This window comes from Trachymyrmex cornetzi, unplaced genomic scaffold (genome assembly GCF_001594075.2).
Source record: "Trachymyrmex cornetzi isolate Tcor2-1 unplaced genomic scaffold, Tcor1.1 scaffold156, whole genome shotgun sequence".
NCBI classification, from domain to species: domain Eukaryota; kingdom Metazoa; phylum Arthropoda; class Insecta; order Hymenoptera; family Formicidae; genus Trachymyrmex; species Trachymyrmex cornetzi.
In genome coordinates, this window is record NW_017296157.1 from 3,390,428 (window position 1) to 3,414,872 (window position 24,445).

A 24,445-nucleotide genomic window follows, 5' to 3' on the forward strand; every position below is an offset into this window, starting at 1 on the left:
TATAAGTTAACCAAAAGGTTTAATCGAAATCACTTCGAAAGATAATAGCTGCGCGATTAATATTTTTTTTATTTTTAGAAGATGAATTTTCTTAAATTATAGAATTAAAAAAAGATTAGAAATTTTTTAAAATCCTCGGAACATGAAATTTTGTTAGAATTTTATATCTTTGCTAATTTTTGTTTAAATTGCATTCAAAACCACTGAAGTAGTAACTTATTCTAGTAATTTATTGTGATGAAATACGAGTTTGCTTGCGTTGCTTACACTTTTTGCACTTAGGAGTGCGTTCCAAAATTCAACTCTGCCAACAGTGTCAACTCCGAGACTCCGAGCAGTCCGAGAGTCCGAGCTCCGATTGTCTGCACGTGGTTATTTCGAGCGTTATTGTTGTAAAAATATTGCGATAGTTTTATAGTAAAGTTATATTATTGGCAAATATGAAGTTTCGCAGTAAGTGTATTGAATATATCATAAAACAATTTGAAGCTTTACGTACTTTATGAGGAAGACTAAAATAAGTTACATGTATTAGGTTATGTGCATTAGAATGGTTCAATCTGTCCATATCTTTATTGTTAGTAGTAATTAATAACAAAGACATTATCATATATTTGTCATTATCTTATTACATTAATATAGTTCTTCTAAAAATAATTGTCTCATTTTATTGTAATATAGATAAGCAAAGTAAGCGCATGCCGGCGCGGAAGAGGTATAAGATTGAGAAAAAGGTTCGTGAACACAACCGAAAAATGAGAAAAGAGGCTAAGAAAAATTCTAAAAGTCAGTGCTCTAATTTATCAAATATAAAGATATACATTTGTATTTAAAATAGTCAGTTTGATAAGTTTAATTTTATTTAGGAAAACCCAAGGTAGTGGAAATACCGAATCAGTGTCCGTTCAAAGAGGATATATTGAAAGAAGTAGAGGCAATGAAGAAGCAACGGGAGGAGGAAAAACAGAAGCAGAAGGAAGCGGCGCGTGAGAGAAAACGCGAGCAACTCGCCAAGGATGGTCTCCAGGGATTGGTTAAACAGGCTGAGAATAAGCAGTTGGCACATAACTCAATGGAAATAGATTCTGCTCAAGATCAAATAAAAAAAGGCGTTGCTAAAGAAGAAAATTCACTTAAAGCTTATTATAAAGAATTCAAAAAGGTTCTGGATGCAGCCGACGTTATTCTTGAAGTTGTCGATGCTCGTGATCCATTGGGAACACGATGTAAAGAGGCAAGTTTTGTGGAGTTTTTGTTCCAAATATAAATATATATCAATTTATTAATCTGACATCATCTGACATAAATAAGAGAAAAAGTAAGCTAAAACAATGAGCAAATTAAAAATTTTGCTTTAATTAATAATCTGTATTTCATTTCATATTTAATATGCATAACGTTTCAACCTTACTAAGTCCTCTTCAACCACAATATTAATATTAATACATATGAATTACTTTCATTCCATTACACAATTCTTTAAAAATTTATCAGTAAACTTAAAATTAATATAAAAATTAACAACACAATTATTATTTGCAGTACTATTTTAATCCCATACAGTTTGTAACGAAAAAAATAGAAATAGTAATGTTACATGTTTACTATCATATTTTTAAAGAATTGTGTATAGGATGAAAGTAATTCATATGTATTAATATTGCGAGTGAAGATGGCTTAGTAAGGTTGAAACGTTTGGTATATTAAATATGAAATAAGATATATATTAATTAAAGCAAGATCTTTGATTTGTTCATTGTTTTGGCCTTTTTTGTCTATTTGTTGTTAATTACAATACGAGCTCCATTATTACTTTGTTATTACTAATATTTGAATACAGGTAGAAGAAGTAGTCCGAGCTGCAGGAAACAAGAGACTGGTGTTGGTTTTGAACAAGGCTGATTTGATTCCTAGAGATAATTTAGATCAATGGCTAAAGTATTTAAGGGCCAGTTTACCTGCCGTGGCATTTAAATCGTCCACACAAAACCAAGCGAATCGATTAGGTAGAAGAAAGTTAGGAAAGAAAACGGAATCCATGATACAGAGCAACACTTGCTTTGGAGCGGAATTGCTCCTGTCGCTACTCGGAAATTATTGTAGAAATAGTAATAATGTAAAAACCAGCATTAGAGTGGGTGTTGTTGGTTTACCAAACGTAGGAAAATCTAGCGTTATTAATTCTTTGAAACGCAATAAAGCGTGCAACGTAGGAAATATACCAGGTAATTAATTAATTACTTATTGCCAATTCGTGCATCAGCCATACTCTTTAAACCATGTCGTTTGTTTTAGCGATTACATTTCTGAGCTTGTTAATTCTTTTTTTAATAAAAAAATTGTTTTGTAGTAATTTATAATTAATGAAACATTTATATAATTAAGTCAATTAATTACTATTTGTACACTTATTGATCCAATTTATAATTTTTTAAAAATTTTAGGAATAACGAAAACGATGCAAATAGTCCAATTAGATTCTAAAATAAAATTGTTAGATTCTCCTGGTATAGTATTCGCTAGTTCGGATGAAAATTCTGATGATACATCTGTAGCTCTAAAAAATGCAGTAAGAATTCAAGCATTGAAAGATCCTTTTAAGCCAGCGACTGCGATTTTGAAAAGAGTCTCACGACAACAGATAATGGAGTTGTACGATATGGAAGATTTTTCAACACCAGATGAATTTTTTGCCATGAAAGCAGCACGAATGGGAAAATATAAGAAAGGTGGAATACCTAATGCGACTGCTGCTGCGCGCGGCATTATCGAGGATTGGAATTCTGGAAAAATCAGGTTTGTTGTATTATATCATTCCAAGTCTTTACACAGTGATAATTTCTAACATTAAAAATATTTTTATTAGATATTATACAGTTCCACCTGAACAGCCGGTATGTCACATATCTGCCGAGATAGTCAATCAAGTAGCTAAAGAATTTGATATTGAAAGTTTTGCTGCGGAAGAAAGAATGATGCTTGATAATTTCGCGACATATTCTACAAATAATCCTACCACAGATCCTGTCTTGATCAGTAGTACAGGTCCTGTCACGACGTCAATGGAAATCGAAATACAAAAGGAAGCGGTAAGATATAAGTATCAGAAACGTATTTATCGAATATGGATAATACATTGGATATTTATCGAAACTTGTATGCACTATAAAAATTATTTTGTAATATTTGGTCGGTATATTATTGCAGGAATACAAAGTACAGAAGAAATTGAAAAAGAAATTGCAAAATACGAAGAAGGATAAGTCTACTGAAAGAAAGAAGAAACCAGATTCACTTTTTGAAATTGAAGGCAATCAAAAATTAAATAAACTTAAGAAACTTCAATTCAAGAAGGAAAAAAAAGAACGATTGAGAAGAGGTATGATAAAAAAATAAGAAAAAAAGATCAAATATAATATTTAATTTTTTTTTAATGTCACTTCTCAACTTCCAGAAAAAGCTACTATCAAGCTAGCGGGACAGCTTGAAGAATTTAAATTTACTTCCGATGATTATGACTTCAATACGGACTTTACAAATACGTAGGTTATTGTCATACATATAGTATGTGTATCTATGGTTATCAATATTTTTTGTATACATATGTATATACATGTATGATGTCTACATTACATGTATACTGTATAACAATGTGTTATGAAAATACTATATCAATTCTAATTAGGATTTTCTTTTTACGCAACCAATGCCCATGTTAACTCTTATATTATAGAATAAAAAGCCATCTGTCTTATATGTCACATGATTAAAGAAAGAAATTTCATTTTTTCATCTATGTGCAGTAACTATATATAAAATCTTAAGTATTTTTTTTCATTTCACTAAAGCAGAAAAATAATCAGAAATTAAATTGATATCGGGTACAACCCGGTTGCGCGATCGGTACAGAGAACCCAATCGTTGCAACTTCAACTGATTAACAGAATACGACAAGTGCCAATTCAACAATTTTATAAATAATAACAGACGTTTCGATCCTACATCATTTTATTTGGTCATTATCAGTATTCTTATCTAATATAAATCAATTTACATTACATCATTATCTAATTTAAATTATTGACATGAATTTCTCTATAATTAAAACATTCGCATTTTAATTGTAATTTTCTTCATAGCAAGCTTACTTTCGTTACATTCTATTGACAATATTTATTTATCATCTTTATAAACTCACTTCGTTTGTCTTGACTTATCTCATCAACATTCTCTTGAAATGTAATTCAGTGTTTGTGGGAACTTTAATAAAGAAAGCTATTTCACAGCGATACTTTTTTTTGCAAAAAATTGATGTTTAGCAGATCGATCCGGAGATCGCACACACATCTCTAATAGAATATACTGAAAATATTTATTGATTATGTAACTTATGTTGAAACATTACTTTACACATGAAAAATGCAATAAATTATCGATATTTTGCAACTTCATATCAGAAGTTTAAAAAAAAATTTTTTTTAAGATAAAAAAATATACATATATATAGTTTTTTATTTTTCTTTTTTAAATAGTTTCCGAGTGATATTAATATTATCTGTCACTTTTTGCTTAATATTTTTGTTTTAATTTATGCCAAATTAATAAAAGTTATATATTTTTATAAATTTATATTTGTTATATCAAAAGAAGATTATCATTATTTCATCGTTAGTATTTTTCTGGTTTATCATACTCGATTTTTACACTGAGAAAAATGGTCTGGTTGGATTAAACAGTAATTCTGGTGGAAAATGGACGAATCAGAATTTTCTGGTTATGTCTATTAGAATTCTAATTGAGATAACTAGAATTCTGATTAATATAATTATTCTGGTAAAAATAAGAATTCTAGTAGATTTTATTAGAAATATAGTATCAACCAGAATTCCGGTTATCTCAACTAGAATTCTAATAAATTTAACTAGAGAGAGAGAGGGGGGGGGAGAGAGAGAGGGAGAGAGAGAGAGAAATTTCTGATTCGTTCATTTTCAACCAGAAATTTTTTTCAGTGTATTAATACATTTTATCACGTTAATCAGTTTTGTGTTCTTATCAATATCTCAACTTAATTGAATTTAAGAATCTTATCATTTGGATTTATGTACGGAGTACATACCCAGTCAGAAATGATAATGGAATCGACGTCGAATCGACACCAATTTTAATCGATTTGATGTTTTCGACGTCGAATCAACGTCTATTCGATGTCGATTCCATTATTATTTCTGACTGGGTAAGTACTGCACGCCACACCAATAGAAATCAACAGCAAAAAGAGATGCTGGATTCGAAGAATTTTTGATGAAAAACTTAATGGACAAAAATGAATATTTTCCTAATAATTAAATATAAGACATTTAAATTATGGATAAAAAATTGTCTTAATATGGTCCGATAGGATCCAAATGACGTATACAAAAATTACATGATGCACTTAATTAATACTGTAAAAAAATCCTACACCTGAAAAAAATCTTACAAGTCTTTTGATCACATACGTGTATGAGTGTATGAGTTTGAATGTTTAAATGTTAAAATATAGAAAAAGTGCATGTTGGGTGGAAAGAGCGGTCTGGCATCGTCACACTTGATTGGCCATCGCAATCGCCAGATGCAAATCCCATTGAAAATGTGTGGACATACCTCAAGCACAAGCTTCGAGGAAAAAGAGTATGTACTTTGAAGCAGCTGACACGACAAATTCGTCTCATTTGGAGGTCTTTACCGAACGAATACGCAGTCAACTTATTGTTAGTGGAAAGTATGCCTCGGAGATGTCAGGCAATTATCAATGCCGGTGGTGACTGGATTCATTATTAATGATATAGCATTTTTCTTTTCATGGAGTACATCAAATCTATGTACTTAAAAATCATTAAAAATAAATTTTTCTGCACATTAACCTGTACACGCTCTTACTTTACAGACTGTATAATACACACGAAATTATTTAGAAAACAGCTTGCTTCAGTCATTGAATTCGATTATTGGAATTGTATGCATTTTAATAGTATGGCTAAGCATTAAACTTACGATATTATTATAAAATAAGTAGTAATACGTGTACATATGTGCCCAACATATGAATAATGTTAATCTACACAAGAGTAGTGGAACGAGAATTACACATGTACATTGTGATAACGAATAGATAAGTGCTCTAGCACTGTGTGTATCAAGTATTTGCATGCGATCGATGCGAGTAACTATATACATGAGAAACGTAAATAGACTATTATTATAATACGACTACACATTGTTACAAAAGTAAACTGAGTTACTACACTTATAATATATTTTCAATTAGTTTTTTTTTAAAGATAAAATTATACTTTCCGTTTCTTTTTATTGTTACGGTTTAGTTTTTAGCTATTATTTATTCACATTTAAATTAATTTATTTCATTTTTCTCTTCTTTTCAAACAACGACACTTTTATAACATTGTAGCTATCACATGAAGATTATCTTTTAAAAATTTACACAATTTTGTAGATAAAACAAATGTAAAAAAAACTCATACATGCAAACAAAATAGATAGCAAAGAAACGATACATATATATATATATATATATATGATAACATATATTATTACGACAGTACTGTGTCTGTTATTCGTGCAGTAGTGCAGTGAGCACCCTGAACAAAGTCACATCACACATTTGTATGATGAAATCATGTAAATCACGTAACGGATTGTTTCAAATCAGTACGTAATTTTTTAAAAGTGCGTAATTTAAAAAGTCACGTGATAATATGTTCTTTTTTCTTCTATTTCTATCGTTCAATTCTTTAAAATTCGATAACTATAAAATCACATGACGAATGAAATTATTTCTAATATCATGTGATTTTTCAAATTGCGTCGTTTAAAAAAATTATGTACTGACTTGCAACAATTTATTACATGATTTATATGTTTTAATTACATGATTTTATTATATAACGTTGTGACATACTTTTTCAGTAGGGCATTGCTGCAGTTGATAATAAAGCCAAATCATTCAATCGACAGTGGCCATCTAGTGAACAACGGACAGAGGTCGGCGCGTTATTAATGTTAAAGATCATACGTTTCTACGACGTTTGAACAAAGTGCAGTGCTTAGAATTGTACACGTAGAAAATAAGCATCGGAATCATCAGAGAAGGTTTATAGAAGAAAAACAGATAAAATGCTGCGCGTTAAACCGTTGGGTCAGCCACCTAAGGTCTGGCAAGTGATAGAAAAGAAGAATAAGGATGGGAAGCTAATGAAATTCACGATTCAGGAGATTCCCGAGGATCGGTACGAGGACGCGATTCAACATATGTGCACATACTTTTTAGTCGATGAACCAACTTGTCGATGCTTAAGTAAGTTTTATCAATTACTCGAAAACCTAGTGATCTTAATAATGTTCTCATTTACTATTTGTAAATTTAATTGTAAGATAAAAGAAGGTATAATTAGAATAAGTCAAAATCTCTTTCTCTCTCTCCCTCTCTCTCAGAATATTATTAATTTTTGGAATGATTCCTAACGGAAAAAAATTATTTTTTTATACAATTACTTATTATACCTGTTTTTCGTCACTTCTTACTCTATCTTATTTGTAGATGCAAAAAATGAACCTCTATTTATACAAGATATAACTGCGATATGGCGTCTATTACTCGCAGAAGGCATATCCGTAGCTGCATTCATCGACAATCCCAATGGTGGCAAACCCATAATCGCCGGTATGAATATTTTGGGTATCGAGTTTAAAAACCAAAAAAAGAATTTGTCCGATTATCAGGTTAGCTACATTAAACTTTGTTAGTAAATTTGGTTCTTCTTGGTTACTGTATTCGAATTCACACATTCTATTGTGCAAGTTCTATTATGGCTGGATTCGGGGAGACACTATTAGCGCTATTTGTGTCATTCTATCTTCATCGTCCATTAAACGTGAAATAAGGATAGTATAACAAACAGCGTTGATAGCGCGCTGCCCGAACGCAGCCTATAAGTACTTATAAGTGCATACAGAGTGTTTCCAGGCATTTGTGATAAATATAAGGATACTGGATTAAATTGTCAATTGAACAATTTTTGTTAAGTAATCTGTATCTCCTAGACTCTGTCGAATATGACGTACCTTGATTTTTTCCTTCTGGAGTATGTCAATAGTTTAGATAAATTATTATAAGAACAAAGGACTCTTAATTCAAACAACAATATCAAGAGTCTACAGGGCACTTAAGAGTCAAATATAAAGAGAAAATTATTTAAAACATATATAAAAACTCTCAAACCAGAAGTATATTTAATATAATATTCTATAAATAATTAAAAGTCAATAGTTTAGTGTATGTGTAGATGTGCACTCTTGTTGACATTCAAAATGAGCTCATCAATGGGATATGTCATGTGATTCGCAATAGTTCTAATAGGATTTTTCTGAGAGTGCGTTAATGAATGCGCCATAGATGTAATGCAATGCTTGTATAATGAGCAAGTTATCATATTTTAAATATTTGTAGTAATAAAAAAACAAAATAAAATAAAGAAATAGGATAAGTGGGGTGAATATGTCACACTTAAGCGAAATTAGATTTTTGAATAATTATTTGTTCAATTTAAAGTAATTTTACATACTGATCTTCTTCTTCCATTCTTTATCTATCATTTGTGTATAATTAGAATCGAATATATTCATTTTTTGTTATTAAAAATAAAAAAATACGAAAGTGCTGAAAATTGGGTAATATGCCACCATGCGGGTAATACGCCACATACAAAAAAATATATACAATATATTCAATGTATAATATATATAATATATATATATATATATATGTATATATATGTATATATGTATGTATATATATGTATATATATGTATATATGTATGTATATATATGTATATATATGTATGTATACCTATATATTAGAGAAAATGCCTACTGGCATTTAACCCCAACAAAAGTAGTGGCACATTGTTCCAAGACGTCATTTCATCTTATGATGAGCCTATGTACAGTACGACTGTTAAGAAAATGAATCAACGATGTACCGAATATTTTCATTTTGACCTACTCTAATATATTAATAAGCTAATCGAGCTAAATATTGTGTAATGTTTAAATAATAACTTACATAAAGCACTATAAAAGTTATAAAAGGCACATTTTCGTATACCATACCGTCATATTTACCTCGTAAAAACAATACTGTTACCAGGAAATTGCTACTTATGGAATATGTTAAGCATACAATTATACACAATGTTGCAACACTGACGCAAGCGCTGCTCTAATCGGTATCATTGTAAAACAAAACGTGTGGCATATTCCCCACACTGGCGTATTACCCGCACTTACCCTATATAATTTTTTAAATTTTATTTTAATTACTTTACAGAAATCAAACAGCGTTCAAGATTAAAAACTGACACCTAGCATCTTAAAAATGCATTGTCGAACACAGATTACTTAACAAAAGTTGTTGATTTTAACGAGATGTCACCATTAAAAATTATCGCAATTATCAAAAATACTCTGTATAATATAATTAAATATAAATATATGATATTATAATTTTAAGTTTTATCATAACAATACTATTATATGGAATATGATATATTTGTATATAAATATTTATTCATTATATAATGATCGTTAAATGTTTTAATTTCTTATTCGTAGTTTTGTTTTTATTTCTTTTCGCTCTTTGTCGTAACATTGTTTTAAGAAGCTTTTTTCTTATTTATACATTAATGCCCAATTTCTTCATTCCTAGATAACTTTATCCAAGAGATATCTCTTGAATAAGGTTATCCGTAACTATATACACACACACATATATATATATATATATATATTGCAATATATTGTATAATATTATATGATTAATAATAAAATTGATAATTGTTTCAGTTTAAATCAGAGAAAATCAAAATTACGTATAAAATTTTATCTATAACGAGTATGATATACGAACGTTACGAAATTGACAAGTATATAAATGCTCTTGGACTTAGCGTCGATCCCGTTTATCGAGGATACGGATTAGGCAAGGATTTACTAAAAGTCAGGTATAACTTACTAGTTCACATATTCGTTCACATATGAAGAATACATTAAGTTATTGATTTTTCGCTATTTTACACACATGCCACAGTTCACATAGTTAAAAAAAATTTTTTTTAAATTGCATAAATCTTTTTAGAATAAAGTAGCATTTCAATTTTTTCTAATAAATCTTGCATCCAAGATTTTGCATCTAAACCATTTGTAATAATTTTATATTTGATTTCCATTAATTTAATATCTATCATATTAATCAGATTTATTAATGTCTTATAACTTACAAAAAAAATCTCAATCTAGAGATTTTATCGGATCTACGTATGGAGTGCCAGCAACAGCCACTGCGTTCACATCGATAATTTCGCAGAAGTCAGCAGCGAGTGCGGGATTCGAAGAGTTCTTCACAAAAAACTTTGCTGATGTGGTGGACAAGGACGGAAAAGAATATTATCCCAATATTAATTCCAAAGCATTTAAAATCATGGGTAAACGATTAATATAGCTTAATAGGCGAGCGATATTTATAAATAGAGATTTATAAATAAAGACTTAATTTGGTAACTTGGAATAAATTTTGGAATTTATTGCAAATTTTTTTTTGCATAAAATTTATCTAATTCAAACTGCCCAAAAATATTCTTCAATGTTACCGCAATGCACGCTGAAACGAATAAAGAAATTGCATTATTATCGCCGCATTATAATATCGGGCTTCCTGTCATAATGCAGACAAATTTAATTTCCGTTCCGATAAACATGCATCCGCGGTATTCAGATACGTGTTCGAAATAGATAACATTTTATGATATATCTTCTCTACATAAGGCGAAATGTGGATGATTGCATGTAACTCGCCGAAAAAATTTTATCGAATATCATGTAGCATCCTCTAATGAAATTTTTAATGATCGATTGAAGTAGTTTTTCCAAGTTTAATGCGAAGAGCAATGGAAAAAATCAATCGTATTTTAAATCTATATATGACAGTGGACTTTCAAAATTCAATGTTCCAAAAAGAATTTTTGGAAGTAATTCAACTTGTTCTTAACTCGATATTTTTTACGTTTAACGGGAAGATTTTTAGATGAAAGTTTAGCATCCACATTTTATGGATTCTTCGCTCTCCCCCGTCATAGCATATCTTGTTATGCAGAAATTGGAGAATTGAGCTTTGGAGAGTTGGGAGTTGTGTGTGTGTGTGTGTGTGTGTGTGTGTGTGTGTGTGTGTGATCTTTCTTTTTCAAAATAAATATATTAAACAATGATTCTCTCTTTAAAATAACAAAAACAAAATTAGTTTGGGCTAATGAGAGTCAGCGCGAGCGGAGGTGCGCAATAAAATTTTAACAAATAAATTTGTTACTCCATTTGATGTATTGTGTCTTCTTTATTTAAAATTTTGATAAATCGTTGAACGTTTCGATTCTCTTTGGAATCTTCATCAGCAATCCATATTAGATGTCGCAAACGGTCAAGGTAGAGTCATTCACAGCCAAATCCCATCATGAAGCTTTGGATGATATAAATATTCACAATTAATCACTTTTTAATATTTATTATGTAGATTTGATTGAACTCCGTCTAAGCCATCTGGAGTGACGAATAGGTCTAATGAACGTTTAAATTGATAAAGGTCGGATCGACGGAAAACAATAAGTCATAATAAATATTACAGTTTTGGCAACCTGTGAGTGATTCTACCTTGACCATTCGCGAAATCTAATATGAATTACTCGCGCTGATTCTCATTAGCCTAGACTAACTTTCTTTTTCAGATATGTTGATGATCTGGCAATGGCAGTGCCTAACCATTTAATTGATGTTATACAAGATGTCACTTTAAAGTTTGATAGTTTCATAAACCGATGTTCTCGAGATGGTACTTATCTCAATTTCCTTTCCACCCATTTTCGCAAAAAAGAGAAATATTAATGAGCATGGTGGAGCTCACACTCTTTTACTGTCATATTCGAAATTTTATGAGAAAAATCTCAATTTCATTATTAAAACTTTTTTGAATAACGATTATACTTTTAATTTCATATTTGACACGATTAACTCCTGACTTAAAACTCTTTTTAATAAAAAAAACTATTAATCTCATTAAAAATACTGTTTCTCAAGATTCTATTAAACCACCTCAGTTCGCTATACCTTATATACATACTACAGATTTCGAAGAAATTTAAGAATATAACTAAAGATTTGAGTATAAAATTGTCTTTTTTTTTAGTTTAAATAAACTTGAAGAGATAATTAGATTTCAGAAAGATGTTCTTTCTTCCAATCATAAAAAAATGTCTACAAGATTTGTTGCAAAGAATGCAACGTAACTTATGTGGGTTACTTTTTACATATGAACACACCTTGACAGGAATGAGTTTAAATGTTGTTTACAAATCTTATATTTGTTTACCATGCTTTTTGATAATGTATACAACGCTTGGATAATATTTGATGTATCCTATTACTATTTAAATTCTGACGAGTGACTTATAATGACAATTTTAAAAATTTGACAATATTATTTATTACAATTCTACAATTTTCTCTTGAATTGCATTTGATGAGTTCTCATTTTTTTTTTCATTTAACGTTTGACAACTTTTAGATTTGTTTCAAATCAATTATTGTTAATTTATGACCGATTATTATTAATTTAAGTCTTGTTATTATATTACTAAGTTATATTAAGTTATATTAATTAAGTTGTTATATTAATTATTATTTGAGTCTTGTTATTATATTATGTTATTATGGGCGAGATTTTTAATTCATCGATTGATTAATCGCATTATTTGCAAATGCAGTTTTTACGGAACAAAATTACATTTGCGCACGATGCAATTGATCAATCGATGAATAAAAAAATTCGACCTAATATGTTATGACCTCTGGTGACTTCATCGAATTTCGGACTTCACTTTAGGATCTCCTTAACGGTCGCACTCCTTCAACAGGATTTGAGAAGAGTTTCACTTAAATACAATCGTTGAGGAATTATCACGATGAAATATATTTAAAATCTAGCGTTACATTTACGTATGTTATTTAATTCGTTGCAAATGACTGGAAGTCAATCGAAACGTTTGAAAACGTGAAATTATTGTTTATACCCTAACAACACATGACATCCTGCGTATCATCCTATTTTCCTACTGATTATACTGTGATCATCTCGAATGACTCTAACAAACTGAGATTAACGCAATAATATTTCGTACAGTATTATTCCGTTTCTTTTCGCATATGTATAAACTCAGGTTTGACGCCAGGTACGGAAACGGTAGGTATCATTTTTAACAAACTGAGATTAACGCAATAATGGATGCGTTCCGAGTTGCGCATGAAGCGCATGATGTATTGTCATATATCATATACGCTATAATGCTATATTAATTAATAAACAATTAATTCTTTATTAATTGATAAACAATAAGAACAAATGATGCATCATGCGCTTCATGTGTATAATTCGAAACGCACCCAATATCTCGCACAGTATCATTTCGTTTTCTTTCGCACGCGTATAATCTCGAATTTGACTCAATACAAGATACCGCGTGCGTATGTCAGGTGTGACGTCAGATATGGAAACAGTACATATACCTACGCCATCTGTATACGCAATTCCTTTTCCGGTCTTTTTCCGCTTCAGGCTTGTCTTTTGCATCGAAGCAAATGCAAAGAGAACAGTCCTTAGCTGTCATAGTAAGTTTCTCGTGCAACGAAAATTCTTGCTTTATTTATTGAAGATAACTTCATATATAAAACAAGTGATTAATGCAGTGAATTTATTGTGTGATATTGAATTGTCTAACAAGAAAGACCCATCAACTACTAGACCCTAACTATAATACCGAAGTATTCGTTCGGGAAGCAACGATTCATATATCTGTAATCACTTCGGTGCGTGCTTTTGTAATAAAAATTGCAGTAAAAATCAATTAATAAAAAATCAATTAATAATAACCTAACTTATCTTACCCTATGCGATACGTACCCCGCATAAAAATATACTACTAGTGTCACTAGTACAATAAATAAATTCGATAAAAAATTTCATTAAAATTTCAAAAAAATTTCATTACAATTTCACTGAAATTTTAATAAAATTTTCTCCACCACTATTACACTATTAGTGACACCACTTGTCGAATTTACTATTACACTAGTAATATATTTTTGTGCGGGCGTGAACGCGCGTGCCTGGTTACGTATATATATATATATGCGTATATAAGTGGTTTACTACATCTTCCCATTTTCATTATATCCTTATACTGCTCTGAAGCTGTAGACATTCGTGAGAAATTCTATGGGAGACGGTACTACGGACATTTGATCATTCGCAGAATATACTACGTCAATCGCAGTACGTTTGAGATTGTTCTGAGATTATCGCAATTATACTTTTGCGATAATCTCAGGTATTCTCAGTATCTCAATGTGCAGTTAGGGTACATTTTGAAAATTATAGAATATATTGTACATAGTTTATTATAGTCTTCATAATCATCTTTATAACCGTGCAGTTATTTACTCTAATTTGTCTGTTTATTGAATTATTTTTTGATCGTATTTTATTTGGAAATAAAATTGCTCCGACTTCAGTTTACGAAAAATAAAATTATAATATTTATTTATTGCTCCATTAAAAAAGAATATCCTTAAGGGGAACTATAAGACTGTTAGTAGTAGTGTAAGTATAAGGCCTTTCCAGTCAGAAATGATAATGGAATTGACATCGAATCGACGTCGATTTGATGCTCTCGACATCGAATCGACATCGAATCGATGTCGATTCCATTATCATTTCTGACTGGGTTATCACACAGATAATTTATGTGTCATCAACACGTCGTATCACTGTATACTACTATATCAATATCTCACACACACATACATATAAATTTTCGTATAACATTTTAATTAGACGTCTAACAAGAAAACACTACTTTTTGTCCCATTCGAATTTTAATCAAATTTGGTAATGTTTATCACCACTAAAGATGAAAACATGTAAAACATTTCGTCGAAAATCTCATGGGTTAAGAAGATACAGAGCGTGGAAGTTTTTGCATGAAAAATAATGAAAATACAAACGCACAAAATGTGACTGTGTAATATTTTATTATTAAAATAGTAACAATTAAGTACAAATGTGAAGATTGACCATTGAATGGTCGAAACAGAATACATGTGTGCAATAAGTGGAAAAAACTAATATTAGTACAATTTTCAATATTATAAATATCTAATTCGAATGTGAATCAATACGATCTCCCCTACAAATTCATTACAGCTTTCATATGAAGCAAATGGATGCATTCAGACGACAATCGCGCTTACTAAGCGCTCAGTGAGCTCTTTCATCTGATTGATCTATATTTCAGGATCTAACAAAATATGCCAATCAGATGAATGCGCTCAATGATAAATCGCGTGAAGCGGTTGTCGTTCTGAAATGCACATTATGGCTGTGTTCCAAAATTTATTGCCAGTACTGAAAGTATATAGTGCACGTGACATAAACTATAGATTTTTAGTACTGACAGTAAATTTTGAAACACAACCAATGTTGTCACGATGTAATAGCTTTAGAGCGCCATATTGGACTAATAAATATAGTAAAGAAGATCTCAATTTCGAAATTTGTTCTTGTTTTCGCTATAAACTTCATCTCACAGACAAGTATTAATGCGTATAATTAATCCTGGAAAAGAATTTCTGAGTCTATAAAAGAGAAAAAAGTTGGTGTTATATATATATACAAAAATTATATTATTTAGTCGATAACCTAGGCGACCTTAGGATTATAAAGTATATGCATAACATATAACGCATAATGCATAAGAGAATTAACTTATAAAATTCCTCTTTTCCGTGAAATGGAAGGAAAGAAAATATATTCTAATTGATTGATTCTCTAAAGCCCATTCTACATTAGACGCAAGCCGATTGCAAGTTTGTTGCGACAGCCAATCTGAAGCTTGCATTTTGAAATCAACGCTTCATATTGACTGTCGCAATAAACTTGCGATCAGTTCGCATCTAATGTAGAATGGGCTTTATGCACTATGCGTTATTCATTATGTAAAAGTCTGTGCCTTTACCATTTGAAAATCCTTGTACACTAGCGGCACCAACATCACTTTTATAAAATGATGTGAACTACGTATCCATTGTCGATGACACTACTGCTGATAATGTCGTAATGTCGAAAATTTATGTGGAGCGAGTATATACATACATATGTATTGTATATAGATACATATACATATGTATAAACTATTAAAAAAATAAGAATCTTATTGTGGACCGTGTACATGTAAATACACAACCAATAGGAAATAAAGTGCACCATCTTTCCTTGCTTAAAAAATTTGATAAAGAATGATAGAAACTTATATAAATCTAATAAAAATCCTATATGATTTTTATCTAAATCTATCATATCTATCGGACATTAAAATCGCGATAAATAAAAAAGTTAAAAATTTCTGTCGTTTTATATCTTATATCATTTAAAAGAATGCTAGAGCCTCCTGTATTACCGATAAAACTAGCGTTTTTGACTTTTTTGTTCCTGTCGAGTTTCTTTGTAATAATTTCACAGAATAGAAATTCCTTTTCTACGATTAAAATATACATAATGTACATTTTAATCGTGGAAAAGGAATTTTTATTCTGTGAAATCATCACCCGAGTACCACTGAACATAATATTGGATGTGCTTTCTAGGTTCCTGAATATTTTTTGATCATAACTTTATCGTATGTATTTTTGAATATAATGCTAAACAATACATTAGCAATTAATAAAATTAAAATAATTATTAAATATTGCTTATAACTTAATAATTTTAAATACATATAGTATTTATGATTAAATTATTATTATATGATTAGTATATTTATGAAAATATAGAATTCTTTTTTCGATTTTAAATACATATTTAAATTACATTTTAAAATAAAATTATTTTAAATATTATCGTCTCCTGATTATCATATTGATATGAATTTAAACGTTTTTATACTAAAATGTAAAAGATGTGCATATTTAAAATAAACAATTTTCAACGTGCTTATTTACAACCGTAGAGATTAAATATACTTATGAAATTATCTGAATATTCATCTGAATATTCATTTGAATATTCATCTGAATATTCATTACAAGTGAGTTGTCGATATATATCTGTTGATTGATATAACTTGATACATATAAAAATAAAGTTTGTTAAAAACTTATTCCATTTTTCTCCCGCAGAAATTTTAAAACAACTTAATGCAGTTATCGGAATTACCATGTTTCTCTTAATTCATATAGTGCGATTAAACAATAATTTTATTGTACAATTAGCAGCAACATACGTACCAAACATGTTATGTATGCATCAAACATGTTACATAAATATCCGATAATATTAATCTACAGAAGAGAAGTAAAAGGAAAATTGCATGTGCACTTTGTGATAACAAGTAAATAAGTGTTGTCTAGTTACTGTTAAATATTTATCATGTGATTAATACGAGTTATAATTATAGCAACGTACGTAGACTATCATACATATAATGCGACTACGTACAAATTATAAAAACAAGCTTATTTTCATAATATATGTAAAATTACTCTTTCTTAAGAGATGAATATACAATTATGTTTGTTTCTTCTTTTTATTGTTACGATATAATTTTTAGCTACAACTTATTCACATTTAAATTGTTTCCTTATTTCATTTTTCCTTTTCTTTTAAATTTTAAACAACGATAATTTTATAACATTACAGCTGTTACACAAGAAATATCTTTTCAGAATATATTTGTGTAATTTTGTAGATAAAACAAATGAAGAAAAAACTAACACATATATACAAACAAGTTAGGCAAGAAAGACGTTAACATTATACATTACGATGGCCAATGGCGTTTTAAGGCTGCTAAAGAATCGGTACAAAGATAAAGTTGAGAGAGGGCCCGGGCATTACTATTAATTCAAGGCAATTCCTATACAGCATAGATCTGTAATATTGCAGCAAAAAATTCATAAATGTTTATCACGCACCGGAGTCTGCAGGAGCCCGCGGATCCTGAAGCTTACGAGGATCCGCGGATTTCTGGGGCCCGTTGATGCGTTGCACCAGTTGCGTTGATGTTAAAAACGCCCCTGATAGCATTGCAAGTTGTACCCGTTATTTACAAGTAGCGCAGAGAGCGTAATGTTTAGAGCCTCGATTAGAGTTCTGAGATCACGTCAACTGTAGCTGAGTCTCCCCACTTGGTTGATAATTAAACCAGACCAGTCGCTTGGCAGTAACTGTGTTGTAAGCAACGAGCAGAAGTCGACGCATTACAAATGTTGAAGATCGCACGTTTCCGCGACGTTTGGACAAAATGCCCTTTGACAAGATTATACACGCAGAAAGTAAACATCGGAGTTATCGGAGCAGATTTACAAAAGGAAATAGACAAAATGCAACGCATCAGACCGTCGGGACAACCGCCTAAAGTCTGGCAGCAGATAGAGAAAAAGGATAAAGACGGGAAACTGATGAAGTTCACGATTCAGGAAATTCCCGAAGATCGGTATGAAGAAGCGGTTCAACACATGTGCACATTCTTCTTAGCCGATGAACCATCTTGTCGATGTTTAAGTAAGTTTCACCGATTGTATGGAAACTTAATGTTCTTTTGATGACTTTTTCTTTTATTGTCCATGAATTTGATTGTAAGAAAAAATAAGTGAAGCTGTCATTTTTAAAAAATAAAGAAATCTGACAGATTATTTTTATTTTTATAGTATATTATTTTTCGACCTAAGTGGGTTTGCATTGATTTGGATTGGATAATGTTCTACTACTGGTTGACGTTACATGTTTTACCAATAGGAGAGCGTACAACGTTAATTCACACATGTGTTATATTACAATTATATTGTTGAGTGGGAAATTACAACTAACATGTCCGTTACATGTAACTTGGTATTTGCTGAAAACAAGTTGATGTAAACCCACTCGGATTAAATACGCTATTAGAATAATTCTTAATGGGGAAGAAAATGATTACCTTTTATAATCATATTTAGTTACATGTTACATCTGTTCTTTGTCACTTTTTGCTCTTTCTTTTTTGTAGATGCAGTAAACGATCCTTTATTTATACAAGACATAAGCACGCTATGGCGTTTACTAGTCGCACAAGGTATATCCATAGCTGCATTTACCGACAATCCTAACGGTGGAAAGCCTGTAATTGCTGGCATGAATACTCTGGGTGTCAATATTAAAAACACGAAAGATAGCATTTCTGGTTATCAGGTTAGTTACACAAATTAAGCAAGCTTTGTTAATATAAATCAGATTATTCCATTCAAGTTCATCATTATTCGTGGAACTTTTATTAAAGTTCTTATAAAAAAGTGTGCTTATAATATAATTATATATTATATAATACAATGTAATTCTATTATATTACAAATGAATACGAAGATAGGTCAAACACAAGCTTAAAAATATGATAAAGTTATTAAAATATTAATCTACACACACACACACACATCGTAAAAGATGTGAAAGATTTTTACAATAATTAATAAATAGAACGTTTCGACTTTACTTATAGTCGTCCTCAGCCATTACAATAATAAGAGTAGTTGTATTTTTTATTTTAATTTTTAAGATATAAATTCCATATAAATAAAATCTGTAGAGAGAGAGAGAGAGAGAGAGAGAGAGAGAGAGAGAGAGAGAAGCAGAGAGAAGAAAAGAGAAACGTTCAACTCACAATTTTATATTAAAATTACCTTGGGCATTCCAAGAATGGATCTGAAAACAGAGAAAACCCGCGAAACGCATAATCTTTATATAGACAACACCCGTGGAAGCCTCAAGAATATTAAACACACTTAAAATTTATATACCTTGATGTTTGCAGCCTTTCCACTGTTTTTAGATAGGGCTGCCATCAGTCCGAATTTTCCCGAATTTTTCCTAGTTTTGAAGACATATGTACGCGGTGTTCAGATCCATTCTTGGAATACCTTGGGCATTCAAAGAATGGATCTGGACACGGAGAAAACCCGCGAAACGCATAATCTTTACATTTTAAGTGTGTTATCATGAGTAATGATCGTCATGTGTTTTTACATTTTTATTGGCATTCGCTTTTTGTCGTAGTATTGGATCACAAGAAGTCTTTTTGTTTCCCATCTATACATTATTAAGTACTATATTGTCGCAACGTATGATTATAATATAACTAACAATAAGTTGAATTGATAATCGTTACAGTTTAAGTCAGAGAATTGCAAACATGTGCTCGAAATCGTAGCTGGTTCAACAAAGATAGTATATGAACATTACAAAGTTGACAAATATCTATATGCTATTGGACTTAGTGTAGATTCTGATTATCGTGGGTACGGATTAGGCAAGGATATTCTGAAAATCAGGTATGATTTTGTTAAAAAATTAATTTGTATACGAATAATAGATTATGCTATTGATCTTTCGCCACTTCATATACAAAAGTTCTTCAAGAAATTTTTTTCAGAACGAAGTGTAGAGAAAGTTTTTCAATTTTTTCTAATAAGTTATATATCCGAAAAGTGCAGATCATCTGTTATTCCTGATCTGTCTTAACCTTTATGATATAATTTTATATTACTAACAAAATGTTAAAAAATTAAATTTAATCTTTTTAAGAATATTATAAATTGGACAAATTTTATATGAGCCATTTGTATTTACACTCTAAATCTGAATCAGTGGATAGTCACTAATTACCCAGTCAGACCCAGTGGCATACTTGGCACTGGATAATCAGTGTTCAACTAAAAAAAGGAAAAATGTTTGAGCATTATGTAATTCAAATACTGATATTTAGAATTACTTCAAATTTTTTAATATATCTGATTTTATTAATTTAATATGTATCATATTGATCATTTTTGAATTTTTTGCGTAACATAAAAAATCTTAATCTAGGGATCTTATCGGACCTATGTATGGAGTGCCAGCAACGTCCACTGTGTTTTCGTCAATAATTTCGCAGAAGTCAGCAGCGGGTGCAGGATTCGAAGTACTCGCGATAAAAAATTTCGCCGATATGGTAGATAAAAATGGAAAAGAATATTTCCCCGGAATTGATTCCAAAGATTTTAAAATCATGGCTAAAAGATTGTCTTAATATGACCTGATGAATGGGACAATGTTCAAGAATAACGAGATTTATATTTAAATTTGTAACCTGGAGTGTATTAAGTTACACAGTGCATATGCAATTTCTGTAGCGAATTGCTTAATATTGCTCAATGTTACCGTAACTCACATTGAAACAAATAACAAAAAACCTTATCATTATCAGCGTATTATTAGTGCATTATTATCAGCTTTCTGTCAAAGTAAAGGCAGATAGTTTCCGTTACGATAAAAATACATCGGAATAGACATTACAAAATTTTTACAACATTGTTTACATACATATGCAGCAAAATGCGAATTGCATGTAATCTATTCGCTAGAAAAATCCTACATATCGAATAATATAGATATAATATAATCTTCTTTAAGATAATGAATCATTGTTAATTTCTTCATTAAATTTAATGCGAAAAACCAATAGGAGAAAGTGATCACATTTTATTTGGAAATAAAATTGCTATGACTTTTCTTCATGAAATACAAGATCTATTCATTGTTGCAATGCTCATTGTTTAAAATATACTTTATAAATATTATTCGTATCTATTTTTTTATAAATTGTCACTCAAATCAAAATGTATATTATATATAATATATACAGAAATAATTTTGTATTGAAAATAAAACCTACTAAAAATTTTTTATAAATTTTAATAAATATGTAAATAACATTTTATTTATTAAAAGTGAAAAATAACCAATTTTACATAACAAATTATTTTAACATTTGTTTAATTTATATCTAGAATATTTGTATAATAAAGTAAACAAATAAAGAGAGAAAGATCGCTGTGTGTAGTATAATCTTTTCTTCTTGTCCTAATTAATTTACAAGTTTGTCGAATAAAAAAATCATTCAGAGAGAGAGAGAGAGAGAGAGAGAGGGGAGAGAGAGAGAGAGGAGAAAAGCAGAGAGAAGAAGAGAGAGGCATTAAATTTACAATTTTATATTAAAATTAACAGGTACATTATTATATTTACCTACGTATGTGTCAAATACGTTGCGTAAGTATTCGATGTTAATTTGTAGAAAAATAGGAAATTGTACCATGTAGTGAAAAACAAATTAATGTTTTAGCATCGTCAAATAATATTTGTTATGTGATTAATATGAGTTAACTATTGCAAACGTACATAAATTATTATCAACAAAAAAACTCCAAAACCAGGGCGAATGAGAGTCAGCGTGGTAATTAATACGCAATCTTAATTTTTCAATCCAAAAAATAGATTCTTTATTCCAAAAATAGTACATTTCAGTTCACTTTGGAACCATGACATCAGTCATGTTCTGTTCGAGCTGCTATCAACATACGTTTCTTAACTTGATACTTTTTAGTGAATATTAATGGTAATTAGTTGATCCAATGTTGATACGAATTCCTTCTATGTCTTGGGATTATAACATCAAATCTGCTAATCTGATGGTGATTTTTTCTTTGACATGAAGGGATTGATATTTTGAATTTGTTTTTCTGAAGATGGTTCCAAAGTGAACTGAAATGTACTATTTTTGAGTAAAGAATCTATTTTTTTGATTGAAAAATTAAGATTACGTATTAATTACCACACTGACTCTCATTCGCCCTGGTTTTGGAGTTTTTTGTTGTTGAATTTGGGAGAGTCCGTAAGAAGATTACATTATTATTGTTATAAATTATTATAATATCATTATATATAATTATAACTACAAATGCAAAATGCTCTTCAATTTCGCGCACTATATCTTTATTATTTTACTATCACATGTATTAATAACAATCTGAATTAGAGATTAATTTTACAGTAACTTATTGAATTAGAAGAATATGGAGTGTGTGTTTATTTTTTGAGAGATTTTTTGAGAATTTGTACTGTATTTTCACTCTGAAAATTTTTAGGTACTATTACTTCTTCACATTTAAATTTTATCTCATTTTCTTTTTTTTTCAATAATTTTTTGAACTTATAGCTGTTATACGAGACCTATTTACATACTTTTGCAATGCCACTTTGTGCTGATTATAAAATGTCCAGAACGATCATCAATTTATTGACATTAGATCATTTTCAAGTTAAATCATTTGTTGATTGTTTTTCAAAAGCACCGAATGCTTGCTGAAACATCTTTCTATAACACTTTTACTCATTGTCAGTTTGTAATAAAAACGTTTAATTAACGCACACCCTATATCATTCTATATTATTCATTTCAACGAACGATAAAATTACAGATATAAAAAAACAATAAAAATTGTCAGGAAAAAAACAAACTTGTAGCTTTGAATGTCGGTACGTGGCAGATTTAGTTTAAAAGAGATGCAGTGTGCTATTTAGAGTGGTAGTTAATAACTATAAGTGGTTGGCGAATACACTCGTCCCTTGATTTATATCCGCAGAGTACCTATTCATTTCACGGTTTTTTTTTACGCGGTTGAGAATCGCGTAAATGGAGTCTGCTAGTACAAAAAAAAATACGCAAGAGAAAAACCCATATATGTTATAAAATCATTTATATTTCATATATTTACACAAAAACAACAATAAAAGTTTGCAAAAATCGTATGAATGGAGAGATATTTTACTGAGTAAAAAAACCATGTATAAAAAGTAAATCAGGGATGAGTGCGCTATTTTGCGTATTGATAATCTTGAAATTCATATTATGGAAGCTTATTGAATCCATCAAAAATATATATAATATATATATTTAAAAAGTGTTACGCTTTTCAGAAGGCAAAAAATTATGTTTTACTTTCATCATCTATTTTTAGTTTGTGCTGCTATTTATATTCACATCAAATTCACATTTTATTTCTCAATTTATCTCATTTCCTCTGTCTCTTTCAAACAATATTTTTCCTAAAATTATTCCTATTGGATTAAAAGGATAAGGTACGTTTCGTAAGAACATATCTCCACAATTTTGGAAATAAAGGAGAGAAATGTAGAGAAAAAATGCATACAAAATAGCTAGGAAAAATGATAACAAATTTTCATTACCATGACAGTACTAAATGTTACATTCATCATTTGCGAATAGCATATAGCAAGCATAATCTCATTATACTTATTGATAATAAAGTCAGACTATTCGATCAGTGATCATTTGGTGAACAATTGTCATTAAGATTGTAGCATAATTAATAATAAGATTAATTAATAACCGATTTGATGGACAAAGATAGCAATTATGAAATATTTCT

At 29.9% G+C, this 24,445-nt stretch overlaps 3 protein-coding genes across 3 annotated transcripts; all 3 read left to right on the forward strand.

Annotated features, from left to right (window-relative positions):
- Positions 1 to 336: 336 nt before the first annotated feature.
- On the forward strand, positions 337 to 3,570 carry Ns1 (Nucleostemin 1). The gene is made up of 8 exons (XM_018503319.1): positions 337 to 453; positions 682 to 786; positions 867 to 1,234; positions 1,841 to 2,225; positions 2,445 to 2,796; positions 2,867 to 3,089; positions 3,208 to 3,379; positions 3,455 to 3,570. The coding sequence occupies exons 1-8, from the start codon at positions 441 to 443 to the stop codon at positions 3,544 to 3,546; spliced, it is 1,710 nt and encodes a 569-aa protein (XP_018358821.1). The 5' UTR covers positions 337 to 440; the 3' UTR covers positions 3,547 to 3,570.
- Positions 3,571 to 6,614: 3,044 nt separating this feature from the next.
- Positions 6,615 to 10,903, forward strand: LOC108758322 (uncharacterized). The gene is made up of 5 exons (XM_018503202.1): positions 6,615 to 6,726; positions 6,967 to 7,354; positions 7,598 to 7,779; positions 9,902 to 10,059; positions 10,355 to 10,903. Exons 2-5 carry the CDS (start codon positions 7,174 to 7,176, stop codon positions 10,554 to 10,556), a joined length of 723 nt encoding a protein of 240 aa, XP_018358704.1. The 5' UTR covers positions 6,615 to 6,726; positions 6,967 to 7,173; the 3' UTR covers positions 10,557 to 10,903.
- Positions 10,904 to 18,250: 7,347 nt separating this feature from the next.
- LOC108758332 (uncharacterized) lies at positions 18,251 to 21,701 on the forward strand. The gene is made up of 4 exons (XM_018503215.1): positions 18,251 to 18,713; positions 19,195 to 19,376; positions 20,349 to 20,509; positions 21,045 to 21,701. Exons 1-4 carry the CDS (start codon positions 18,416 to 18,418, stop codon positions 21,244 to 21,246), a joined length of 843 nt encoding a protein of 280 aa, XP_018358717.1. The 5' UTR covers positions 18,251 to 18,415; the 3' UTR covers positions 21,247 to 21,701.
- The last annotated feature ends 2,744 nt before the right edge of the window (positions 21,702 to 24,445 follow it).

What these genes read in the sequence shown, in the direction of transcription:
- Ns1 (XM_018503319.1), top strand. An exon ending in TGGGAACACGATGTAAAGAG is followed by an intron (nt 1,235 to 1,840) that starts GCAAGTTTTGTG and finishes ATTTGAATACAG; the next exon opens with GTAGAAGAAGTAGTCCGAGC. An exon ending in AAAAGAACGATTGAGAAGAG is followed by an intron (nt 3,380 to 3,454) that starts GTATGATAAAAA and finishes CTCAACTTCCAG; the next exon opens with AAAAAGCTACTATCAAGCTA.
- LOC108758322 (XM_018503202.1), top strand. Translation starts at nt 7,174, where the DNA reads ATGCTGCGCGTTAAACCGTTGGGTCAGCCACCTAAGGTCTGGCAAGTG. An exon ending in AGAATTTGTCCGATTATCAG is followed by an intron (nt 7,780 to 9,901) that starts GTTAGCTACATT and finishes TAATTGTTTCAG; the next exon opens with TTTAAATCAGAGAAAATCAA. An exon ending in AAGGATTTACTAAAAGTCAG is followed by an intron (nt 10,060 to 10,354) that starts GTATAACTTACT and finishes ATCTCAATCTAG; the next exon opens with AGATTTTATCGGATCTACGT.
- LOC108758332 (XM_018503215.1), top strand. Translation starts at nt 18,416, where the DNA reads ATGTTGAAGATCGCACGTTTCCGCGACGTTTGGACAAAATGCCCTTTG. An exon ending in ACCATCTTGTCGATGTTTAA is followed by an intron (nt 18,714 to 19,194) that starts GTAAGTTTCACC and finishes TCTTTTTTGTAG; the next exon opens with ATGCAGTAAACGATCCTTTA. An exon ending in ATAGCATTTCTGGTTATCAG is followed by an intron (nt 19,377 to 20,348) that starts GTTAGTTACACA and finishes TAATCGTTACAG; the next exon opens with TTTAAGTCAGAGAATTGCAA.